The sequence below is a fragment of the Capricornis sumatraensis genome, chromosome 9, assembly GCF_032405125.1.
Source record: "Capricornis sumatraensis isolate serow.1 chromosome 9, serow.2, whole genome shotgun sequence".
In the NCBI taxonomy this organism is placed as follows: domain Eukaryota; kingdom Metazoa; phylum Chordata; class Mammalia; order Artiodactyla; family Bovidae; genus Capricornis; species Capricornis sumatraensis.
Window position 1 is genome coordinate 50,260,518 of NC_091077.1, and position 10,960 is coordinate 50,271,477.

Below are 10,960 nucleotides of genomic sequence, written 5' to 3' on the forward strand. Positions count from 1 at the left end.
TGAGCGGAGGGCAAACATCCAACTTGGACCCAGGAGCCAGGCCCAACTCCACTCATCCCAGGTAAAGGAACTGAGGCTGAGCAGGGACCTGCTTGAGGTCAAGTATCCTGTGTGGATCAGTGTGTGAGCCAGGAGACCAGACAACCTGGGTCTGGCAATTTCATCTGTCAACTCCCCATGTCTTCCATCACTGCAGCGCACCCCTCCCCTCTGGCCCTCACAAAGCCTGTCCCAGCCAGAGCTCATAAGGGAGCATGCATCACCTTCTGTGACCATCACCACCACCTGCCCCATATCTTTGATAGAGGAGCATCGCATGGAGAGCTCCCCCAACTCCAAAAGTTGTTCTGGGGCCTCAGAAAACATATCCCTGTCTAGACCCACTGCTTTTGTGGAAACCTAGACTGGAGGGGACAGTGGTAACTTTTCAGGTTGTCAGAACAAGGCCCAGATGCTAATATGGCATCTTTTAGGAACATTTAGGGTAGCTGCGGTTCCTTCTCTAAAGGCCTGTGGTAAGAATAGCTCTGTGTTCCCCCAGGCACTCACAATGCCCTCATTCCAGGCCCCATCACTTTAGGACCTGTCCTGGGGACAACTGCTGATAGGGAAGTAGCTACCACCTGTTACTATCCTGGGACGATGACAATGGGCACCACTTGCCCTTAAACTTCTGGCTTCAAGGTCCTGCTATGACTCAGGCCCCAGCTGGCCCTAAAGCAAGAGCACTGGCCCCTCCTACGGACTCAGCCTCACACTGACCCAGGAAAGGCTAGACTTGACAATCTGACTCAGCCTCCCCTGAGTGGGTCCCCTGCCTGGGTGTGTCCCTTTGATCACCTAGGGCACATTAGTGATGGCTTCTGAGAGGACCAAGCCTGGCCATCACATTCAGCTCTGTATATGCAACTCGAGTAGGTCACAAAGTCATAACCCCTCCACAGACTGTTATCCCACCTTAAAAACAGACATAGCAGGGGGGAAAAAAAAACCACACCACCACCATAGCAGTCTTTTCCTCTTCCTCCATTTGTGCATATAAGCTTCTGTTTCAGAGAAGTCTAAGAAGATGCAAAAGTGATTCACAGGTATAACATTCTTGTTATGTGATAGAAACTGATTTCCCAAATTCACTGTGGTCCTGGAACCCACCATCTTTGAACTCTCCAGTTGGGGTGTCTCAGACACATAACACAGCACATGCACACATAGCCCTTCAAGTTTGGAGTTAAATTCACAAGGGCACTAGGGTAACCAGGGCTGTTTATATAAGAAGGAATTTAATACCAAGAGTAAGAAGGGATAGTGCCTACTAGACAACCAAACACTCCTTCCCTAGGCTACAACCCCGTACCCCATGGTCCCCACCATCACCCAAGGGAGGGAGCCAGGGGAGTAGCAGGGGCTGGAGACTCGATGTGCATCCTCAGACTTCTGAGCACAGGAATGGCCTGGCAGGTGGTGGTCCAAAAGGCAGGCAGGGAGGAAGGAAGGGGTATCTTGCCTTTTACCCTGCCTCTTCTCTGGGGTCCAGGCCACTGTGAGGCCTGAGGGAAGTACCCACAGGGACAGGAAGGGTCAGGATGGGGACCTCCAGAGCAGAGAAGGCAGAGGTTGGGCATTACAGCCAGATTAACAGGAAGGCGACAACCATTTTATTTTTCCCTGGGACGCTGGCGGCTCCGGGCCTGACGCGTCGCCGAGGCTTTCTTATGCTTCTGGTCCAGCACTTGGGCCATGTAGTTTTCTTGCTGCTTCTGGATCCGGAAGTCAGACATGTGATTCCTGCAATGGAGCCGGCTGGGCGTGGGCTGGGGACAGCCCAGGGTAGGGAGCAGAGGTCTGGCTCCCCACTTCCATCAACCCCCAGCCTGGCCCAGACCCCTCACCTGAAGATCTCTTTCTGCTGGCTGATAACTTGCTGCAACTCCTTAATCTCATTCTCTTTGCCATTAAGTATATCTTCTTGCTTTATAATGTGAGACTCAATTTCTGTGGGGGAGAGAGGCAGGGAGGAGGAGGGGTTCCCATCCCATGGGATCCTTCCTGAGATAAGGTATTCCCTTGTGGGTCTTTTCAGAACTTGGCTCCCCTCTACCCAGGGGTTGTCCAAGAGTAGCTGCTAAAGCCTTTTTAAGGATGAGTTTATTATAGAGTCCTGATGGGGTGGGGGTGTGTGTCAGTGACTTCACAACTCTATTCTGGACCAGGTGGCTCCCCTGTGGGCATGCAAAGGACCTTGGAGAGAGATGGTCAGCACTGCCCTCAACTCCTGCAGCTCTTTACATATATCACCTCCTTGGTGAGACCCTTCCTAGTCTAAAACTACAACCCTTCACTTCCCAATATTTCCTATCTCATTTTCCTGCTTTATTTCCCTTTTAGCACTTAAATCACACAGACCTCATATTTTGCTCCTGTCTTCTCCTCTACTAGGATATAAGGTCCACAGGACAAAGATTTTTTTTTATTCACGGCTTTAACCCTAAGGCCTAAAATAGTACCTGGCACATAGTATTAAACAGATGCACAATACATTTATTTGTGGAATGAATAAACAAGATGACCCCTGGGAGTTTAAGTCTTAGAAACATCACCTAGTTCAGTCATTGCAAACCACCCACCCATTGAGGGCTAGCAGGATGCCCAGCCCTGTCTTAGGGCTTCAGGTGAGAAGACAGGACCCCAGGGAGATAGTGGTGGCAAAGCTTACCCCCAGATTAAGAGCTCATTAGATGCAAGGATGAGTTTTGTGTCTTGGCTTAAAACCCAATGAGGCTGTAGGGATCTGGGGTTGGTTCATTTACATAATGTCCCTCAGGGAGCCCTGAAAAATTCTGATCCTCCAAGAAGAAAATCCTACAGCGTTTAAAGGCCAGACAAAGATTAACTAGAATGTAAGCTCTGAAAATGCAGAAATGCTGAAGCAGTTAAAGTTTCAGAAGAGAAAATCTGGTAAAAAATTACGGCATATGTTGAACAGGGACATGGGTGAAGGAAAAGAAGGAAAACCTGGGCACACTGGGTCACAGGACCAGTGCTATTTAACCTCCTTCCCCAGGTCAGTCAGTGAATCCAATCTGATTGCTTATGAAGTTCTTATGGGAAAAAAGCATCAGAAATTTGTTTGACTCTTAAAATAAATGAGAGCTATTTAGACTAAGTGGCACCCAATGAGACAGTGGTTAGAAAAGACTTTCAGAAGAATAAGGAACTATGTAAGTGTAAAACCAACCTGGAACCACATAAAGGGAGGTGTGGGGGGTTAGAAGTCAGGCCAGGGGGTGGCTCAGGTCACCAGATCTGCTCAGGTGAGGGCTTGTGCCCTTCTGGAGGAATTCAGAACTTTCTGCGGGGAGGCAGCCAGGCTCCTCCCCTATGACTCACACACACTTTCCACAAGCAGACGCAGAACCCTGAGGCCATGGCTGATCTCTAGGAAATGTCCTAAAGGAAGGGCCTCACCACTACCTACGTTCCTTTTAGGGAAGTGGGGGGAAACCCAGGGAAAAGGGAAGGACTAGGGGAGCAGCATCTTTGGGTATGGAGGCACTGCCTGCCTGTTGGGCTACAGGAGAGGCCATGAGGCCATGAGGTTGCCTTAGACAACCATGAGGCTTGTTAGTCCACCTGGCCAGATCAAGATGGCAGCCTGCTGGCATCTTTCCAGTGAGAGTACTCACCAGGGGAAAGAGAAGGCTGCATTGGTAGGTAGGGGGTGCCCAAGACTCCAGGTGAGGGCCCATCAGGAGAGACCCTGAACCTCTTTTGGGCTTGAACTCTGATCTACTCAAAATGAACACTGCAGTGAATGAAGCAAATGTTGCATATGGAATTCATATCTACTTCTTAAAGTAAGTAAGGGGAGTTTGGCATTCTGGGAAAATGAAAAGGGGTTCTAAGGTCTCAGGACACTGAATAGCTGACTGAAAGTCCCTCAAAACTCAAAGCACCAACTGAGCCAACAAGTGGTCACAGGCACCTGCATAGAGCAGAGGTGAAAACTAATGGCCCACAGACATGTTTTCCTTGGGCCATAAAATACTTTGAACATTTCTGAATTTTTAAATTTAGTGCCAACATGAAAAAGGCAGGAAAGCTTCCATTAGAATGTGCTTGCCAGTTTCTTTTTTAAAGATCTGACTGTACTGGGCCCCTGTTCCCACAGCAGAGGTGCTAGGCCCTTGGGAAGGAGTATGGCTCTCCACATTACCACAGTCCCCATTTCTCCCTGTTGGGTCCCCAACACTCAGACTAAGGGTCAGCTTCCATACAGGACTATTCTTTCCCTGAAAGCAGAGTTATGAGTAAAGTACACTATTTCTATTAGTCACCAAAAGTGGGAAAACAAAAAGGTGGACTAAGAAGGTCGTATGTTTCAAGAAAAATGGGAGCGAGCCCGTTCCTTTATGGCCATGAAGAATATTGTACACCAACCACTTCCCTCATTTCCGTGGCCTGCCTGGTCCCTGAAGGCCTTTGCGAAGGTGTGGCCCGCTTGGGCTGGCCTGTATCCTCAGCCGGGGACAGAAGTTGGGGTGAAACCCTGCCCTGGACACAGGCACTGGGCTGTTAGGGAAGAGCCCGTGTAAGCAAGCGTGGGAGGGATTGCGGGCCTCCCGCCTACCATTGCACTTGGTGATGAGCTGGTCCTTCTTGCTGGACTCCTGCAGGGCTCTGCTCTTGACACTGGAAAGCCTGAGTGGAAAAGATAAGGAAAGGTGGGAAGGCTGATGGGCAGATGGGAGCCCCAGCTCTTCCCCCACTACCAAGGTCCACTCACGCCTTTTCAAAGGCCAGCTTCTCTTTCTCCAGCTGTTTAGACAGCACCTCTACCTCTCCGAGGGCAAACTGCAACTTCTCCTCTTCCTTGGCCAGGAGAACCTTGGTCTTGGCATGGGCTGCTTTCTCTTCCTGCAGGGGCAGCAGCAGTGACCTTATCACCACAAGCCACGCTGAGTCTCCTAGGCCCCCTTAATCAGCCCCCTTTCTCAGACAGGCATGTAGAAGGCATGGTACAGGAAGATTCTGTCCTCACTATGGGGGCTGGAGGTGATCAGAGACCAGTCAGTGCTCAAGGACTGCCCAACCACTAGGATCCTGGGAAATGGGGGAAGATGAGAAGCTCACAGAGACTATTACTTACCACCAGCTTTTTCTCCACTGCCTGGAACTCTTCTTTACTGACAAAATTTTCATCCTGGAGAATCATCTGCAACAGAGCCTGGCTCAGAGAGGGCCTGGGTTGTGGTGGGAGGGGTTTCTCTAGGCACCAGGGCCTGGGATAGATAATGGATGATGCCCAGGGTATGTACGATGACAGTGGGGCCCAAGAAAGGGAAAGTTCATTCCACAAGATTCACTGATGCTCAACTCTAGGTCCTGCACACAACAATAAGTCTCATGGAGAAGACACTGTGGGCACCATGAGGTGTGCTATGAGGCCTTTGCCTCAGCCTGGGGAAGGGTCAGAACTGCTTCAAGGGAAGGGATGTCACCATGATATCTGACTGCTAAATATGGGTGGGCCAGAAAAAAAGGATGGAAAAGAGAAGTGTTCCAGATAATGAGAACACACATGTAAAGGCCAGCTGTCAACAGAAAGGCCTGGATACCTTTAGGTAATTCAGTGTTCAGAGCTGCATTTAAACATTGGAGTGAGAAATATATGTGAAGTCAGTTTTATCTATGTCCTCACCTTCTTATCAAGATAAAAAAACAAAACAGAAAAATCGTATATCCCACTTGGCCATGATTTTACCATACATGTTCGGGAAATTTGTGGCTCCAGTGCTTTGTCCCAGCTTTGCATTTGATTGACAAGGCAAAAGCAAAGGACATAAAGGAGTTGGAAGCCCTTAAGTTAACGTGTGAAGAGCTTACAGCACTCAGCATGGGGAGGGGATTCCACAATAGAGATGATGTTATAGTTACTCTGTACACAGTGAAGTCATCTCCAATTAGAAATGGGGAAACTGAAGCTCAGTGAATAGGCTGCCATATCTACCAGGCCCTGGACAACCAGGCAAAGAGAGCAGAGAACAAGTTGGTTTTCTCTAAAATTTCCGGGTAAATGTTCCTGAGACACAGTCCCTTTTGGGCTCTACCCCGCTACCAGCCAGAACACATCGGGGCCCCGCCTCCTCCAGGTGACGCCATTGGCAATGTGGTCTCGGCACGCCCCTGGCACTGGGACAGGGCCTGGCCCCGCCCCCACCACGTAGGCGTCCAGTCAGGCCTCCCCCAGCTCTCTGGCTGCGTACCACATTCCTCAGTTGGTGGATCAGTTCCTCTTGAGACTCAATCACGTCCCGCAGTTGATCAAAGGCGAGACACACCGACCCTGAGCCCCTCTGCGACCACCCGACGGGCGTCGCCATCTTTCGCCCCCGCCCGCTCGTTGGAAATGGCTGCCGCGGGCAGCTTCACCGCTGACGCCCACCAATGAGAATGCGACGCCACAAAGCACCCTGGCAACCAGGGGCGGGGACTTCCTTTGTTTGCAGGGATGGGGCCCGCCTCTTAAAAGAGTCGCCTTCTTACAGGAGCCGCCTGGGGCGGAAAACCTGCAGCACCGTTAGTACTTTAGGTTTATAGGGAATTTGCACGTTTGTTATATGGTGTCTTTCTTACGCATTCCTGAGGAGCGGGCAGAGCCCGGTTTAAACTTACTCTAAGGGCTGAGGGGCAGGCAACACTCACGCTGGCCCGTAGCCTTCCCCCAGAACCCATTAAACTACATACAAGACCTTGAAGCAAGAGTGGACAACCCCTGCATGTGTCTTTATCCCACTCTAAACTCTGAATTTCCCGCATAGTATGAGACTAATGTGATCCCTCTTCGAAGCTCTTAGGAACACACTTTGGAGGCCTGAGCTTCCCAATGAAGGAAAGCTCAAAAATAGAAAAGGAAAGTGACTTCATCTAAGATAAGAGTCCTCATATTCTGGGACCAGGCTTTGGGTAACCTGAAGAGTCTGAAGATATTAGAACTGAAATCAGGCATGAAGGAGACTTGTAAAATGGAGGCAAGGAAGAATAAGGTGATTACACATCCCCACCAATCCCCGTTGAGGGTTTGTTTTGAAACCCAAGTAAGATTATGCTTGGGGTAAACCAGAACTAATATTTATCAAGTATTCACTATTTCATGATACTGTTATGCCTTATTAGTATTATTTCTTGTGACCATAATAACTGTGAACTCGATTCTAATATCCCCATTTTACAGATAAAAAAATGTAGTTTCTATGAGAATGAATAACCCAGTAAGTCAAGGTCACCCAAGCTATTGAGCTTTGAAACAGGGTTTTGACAGAGGCAGTTTGATTTCAGAGTCCATGCTCTTAACCATGATGCTATGCAGTATTTTGTGAACATAATGGATTCTGAAGTTATGAAATTTGAAACTCCCAAGTAGGAAACGGCTATATTAAGAAGGAATTTGGGAAAATATGTTGTCAATGACCACAAAGGGAAGTTGAAATATCAGGTAAGTCACTTAGGGTGCTCTCCTCAGCTGCCTGGGCATCTCTTTTTGGCTGGATGTTGTGACTGACAAAACATGGTCATTCCTGTGGATCTCCCAGTGGTAGTCCTTGTTTTATTCTTCCCTTTTTTTCTTTCCTTTTTTATTGTGTCTGTTCTGATGTCCTTGAAGGTAAGGCCACCTCTGTGGATCAGTCTCTAAGGTCATAGATGGACCTTTCTGTGATGGAGACGTCCTGCTCTGTCCACTGCCAGCAGCCACTAGCCTCACATGGCTTGGCAGCACTTGAAATATGGCTAATGTGACTGAGGAGTGCTTTTTAAATATTTAATAAAAATTCTAATTAGTTAAAATTGACATTTAAATAGCCGTATGTGGCTAGTGGCTATGGTATTGTATTATCATGGGCCTATAGGGTGTTCTGTGATTTATGTGCCTCAGGACAGAGCCCTCTTAGAACTTTGTGTTTCAAAGCGAATGTTCCTCTGAATCACCCTGGACAAAGCTGCACATTGCTCTGGGGCAGCGATCCCTGAGTCTCTCCTCTCTAGGGTCTTTCACGAGGTGCTGCTTGATGTCCCTTGCCACTCAGAGATCACTTCCACCAGCTGCTCTCCATGTTCAGGGCAAAACTCTGGAGTGAAATAGGCTCCCGCAGCCAGTTCCTAGGGGGTGGGAAGTTGTGAGCAAGAGAACCCTGGATCCAGGCCCACGGCATACTAGCACAGACTTGATCCGGGATGGTCCCTCTGGGGACTGCCAAAGACTCCCATTCTGTGTCAACAGACACTACAGGTTCCTCGCCAGCTGGGGCTCAGCAAGGCTCAGGATAACATGACATCACAGATAGCTTTGTGATCCTGCTCCAGGAAGGACTGCCTTTCTTCACAGGGCTGTCATCCTGGTTGATGTTCTGGTTATCTACTGCTCTATTAACAAACCACCCAAAATTAATAGCTTTAAAGTCATTTTGCTCAGAAATCTCCAGCTTGGGCAAAGTTCAATGGTGAAAACTTATTTCTGCTTTATGAGGACCAGGGTTCTTGGTGCCTCTCCACGGGCTGCTTGGGCTGTCTTATAGCATGTGACTGGGTTTAAAAGAAAGCATCAAAAGTGATGAAATATTCTGGTGGTCCAGTGGTTAGTTAGGACCCTGCGCTTCCACTGCTGGTGACCCCTAGTCAGGGAACTAAGATCCTGCAAGCTGAGTCTGCGGCCAATAAACCCTCAAAATGACAAAATGAGAGATGCATTTCTTAAGCTCTGGGCCTAAAAACTGGATTAGTGCCACTTCTGCCCAACCCTACTGGTTCAAGGAACCACAGAGTCCAGATTCAAGCAGAAGGGACACATCCTACCTTTTGATGGGAGTAGTTTCAGAGAATCTGAGCTGCACTTCCAGAGGAAGTCCTGACAGGTGTCATGTCATTTCCTTCCAAGGTTCAGTTCAGATAAAACCAGATTGGAACTTAGTCTAATGGGGGAGACAGATAATAATCAAATAAACACCCCAATAAATCCCAATTTAAGTCATTATTCAAGCAAGAAAAAGAGGAATGAGAGTAATTTAAAAGGAGATTTAGCCCAGCCTGGATGTCAGGGAAGGCTGTAAGGAAAAGATGTTTGAGCTGAATGAAACCTATTAAGGTAACCAGGAAGCACTTAACAAAGGCGGGCAGGGGCAGGGAGGTGGGAAAGGGTGCCAGAAAGAGGGAAATGTGAATACAAAGTCCCTCGGGAAGAAGGTTGGCAGAGTGTAGTAACTAAAAGGTTAGTATGGGAGAAAAGAAAACAATATACAGGACATGCTAGGATAGAGGCCAGAAACTTGGTAGAGCCTTGTTAAGCATTAGGCCATGGGGAAGACTTTACTGATTCTTATTATGAGGGCAAAAGAAAGCTACTGAAATATTTTAAGCAAGAGGGTGTTATGCTATAATTTATGCTTTGAAAATATGTCTCTGGTTGCAGCAAGGTGTACAGATTGGAGGGGACCCTGAGTAGATGGACAGAGACTACTTATACTTAGGCAACTACTGCAGTGGTTTCTGTCAAAATGGATGGTAGTTGGGGAGTCAGATGGTAGCAGAGGAGACAGAGTAGATGGATTTGGGATGTCCTGGAGGTAAAACTGATAGGACTTAACAATGGAAGGGATATGGGGAAAGGGAGCCGAGCTGTTTGGTTTTCTGCTGCTGCTCCTGCTATGTTGCTTCAGTGTGTCTGACTCTGTGCGACCCCATAGACGGCAGCCCACTAGGCTCCCCCGTCCCTGGGATTCTCCAGGCAAGAACACTGGAGTGGGTTGCCATTTCCTTCTCCAATGCATGAAAGTGAAAGGTGAAAGTGAAGTCAGTCGTGTCCGACTCCTAGCGACCCCATGGACTGCAGCCTAGCAGGCTCCTCCTTCCATAGGATTTTCCAGGCAAGAGTACTGGAATGGGGTGCCATTGCCTCCTCTGTTCTACTGCTGCAGACTACCACAAAATGTAATGCCTTAAAACAGTAGCCAGTGTATTACTTGCTCAAGATTCTGCAGTTTGAACTGGGCTTGGTATGCAGCTCATTTCTGCTGTGATCATCAGCAGGGGTGGCATAACCAGTTTGGCTCAGATGATACGTGTCTGGGTTCAGTTCTTGCTGCCAGCTCAGTTGTTTGGTTCTCCTCTGGATGGCTTCTCCATGCAGTTAGCTTAGTGGTCTCAGGGTGGTAGGACTTAAATGAAAGCTACTAGTTTTGCCACATTCTATTGGTTAAAGATCAAGGCCAGCCCAGGTCAGAAAGAGGACTACACAAGGTCATGAATATTAGGTGTGATCCATTGGAGGATACCAAATTTAAAAAGTCTACCACACAGAGTCTTCTGGGTTTCTGACTTTTTTCTTGGATGGATGGTGGTGCTATTCATGGAAATGGGAGCGTTTCAATGGTGTTGGTTCCATCCCCATTTTTAATCACTGCACTCTGTAAGAAGGATGATTACATTTCAAGTCTCTTTTCCCTCAGAATTGTTTTCATTGATCCTTCATCCTGGATTAAGTCCCATTGTTACAGATTCCTTTGGTCCCCCCTTTGACATTCATCCCACTGGGGAGCATTGTCTAATTGGCCTCCCTGTTAGATGAGAGCTCCAGGAGCCGTGGTGCTGGCTTTCACTGTTTCCTGATCTTCATCCCAAAAGCTCAGCCCACCTGGCACATAGTGAGTTCTCCATCTTTGCTGAATTGAGTAATCTTAATCTTTCTTCACATGAAAGGTATTACTATTATATTAACAATGTCCTGTATTTCTAAGCCATGACTAACCTAACAGGACCATGAGGAACAAAACCAGCAAGGAACTGGGATAACACCTGATGTTCTAAGTAGATTTTATGTATCTGTTGGTTGTAATAAGCTGTAGCTGCTGATATCTGATGGAAAACAAATACTGAATTGGTGGTGTCACCAATGCTATCTATTGTTCTAAAC

General features: G+C 48.0%; 1 protein-coding gene across 2 annotated transcripts; it reads right to left on the reverse strand.

Annotated features, from left to right (window-relative positions):
• Positions 1-1,345: 1,345 nt before the first annotated feature.
• SPATA24 (spermatogenesis associated 24) lies at positions 1,346-6,383 on the reverse strand. 2 transcript variants are annotated; one of them, XM_068980880.1, is made up of 6 exons: positions 6,264-6,383; positions 5,147-5,212; positions 4,784-4,914; positions 4,628-4,698; positions 1,890-1,992; positions 1,346-1,785 (listed from the first exon to the last, which is right to left on the reverse strand). In XM_068980880.1, the coding sequence occupies exons 1-6, from the start codon at positions 6,378-6,380 to the stop codon at positions 1,656-1,658; spliced, it is 618 nt and encodes a 205-aa protein (XP_068836981.1). In that variant the 5' UTR covers positions 6,381-6,383; the 3' UTR covers positions 1,346-1,655. The 2 variants fall into 2 exon arrangements, with proteins under 2 accessions (XP_068836981.1, XP_068836980.1); XM_068980879.1 differs by having other exon boundaries at positions 1,346-1,811.
• Positions 6,384-10,960: the final 4,577 nt, after the last annotated feature.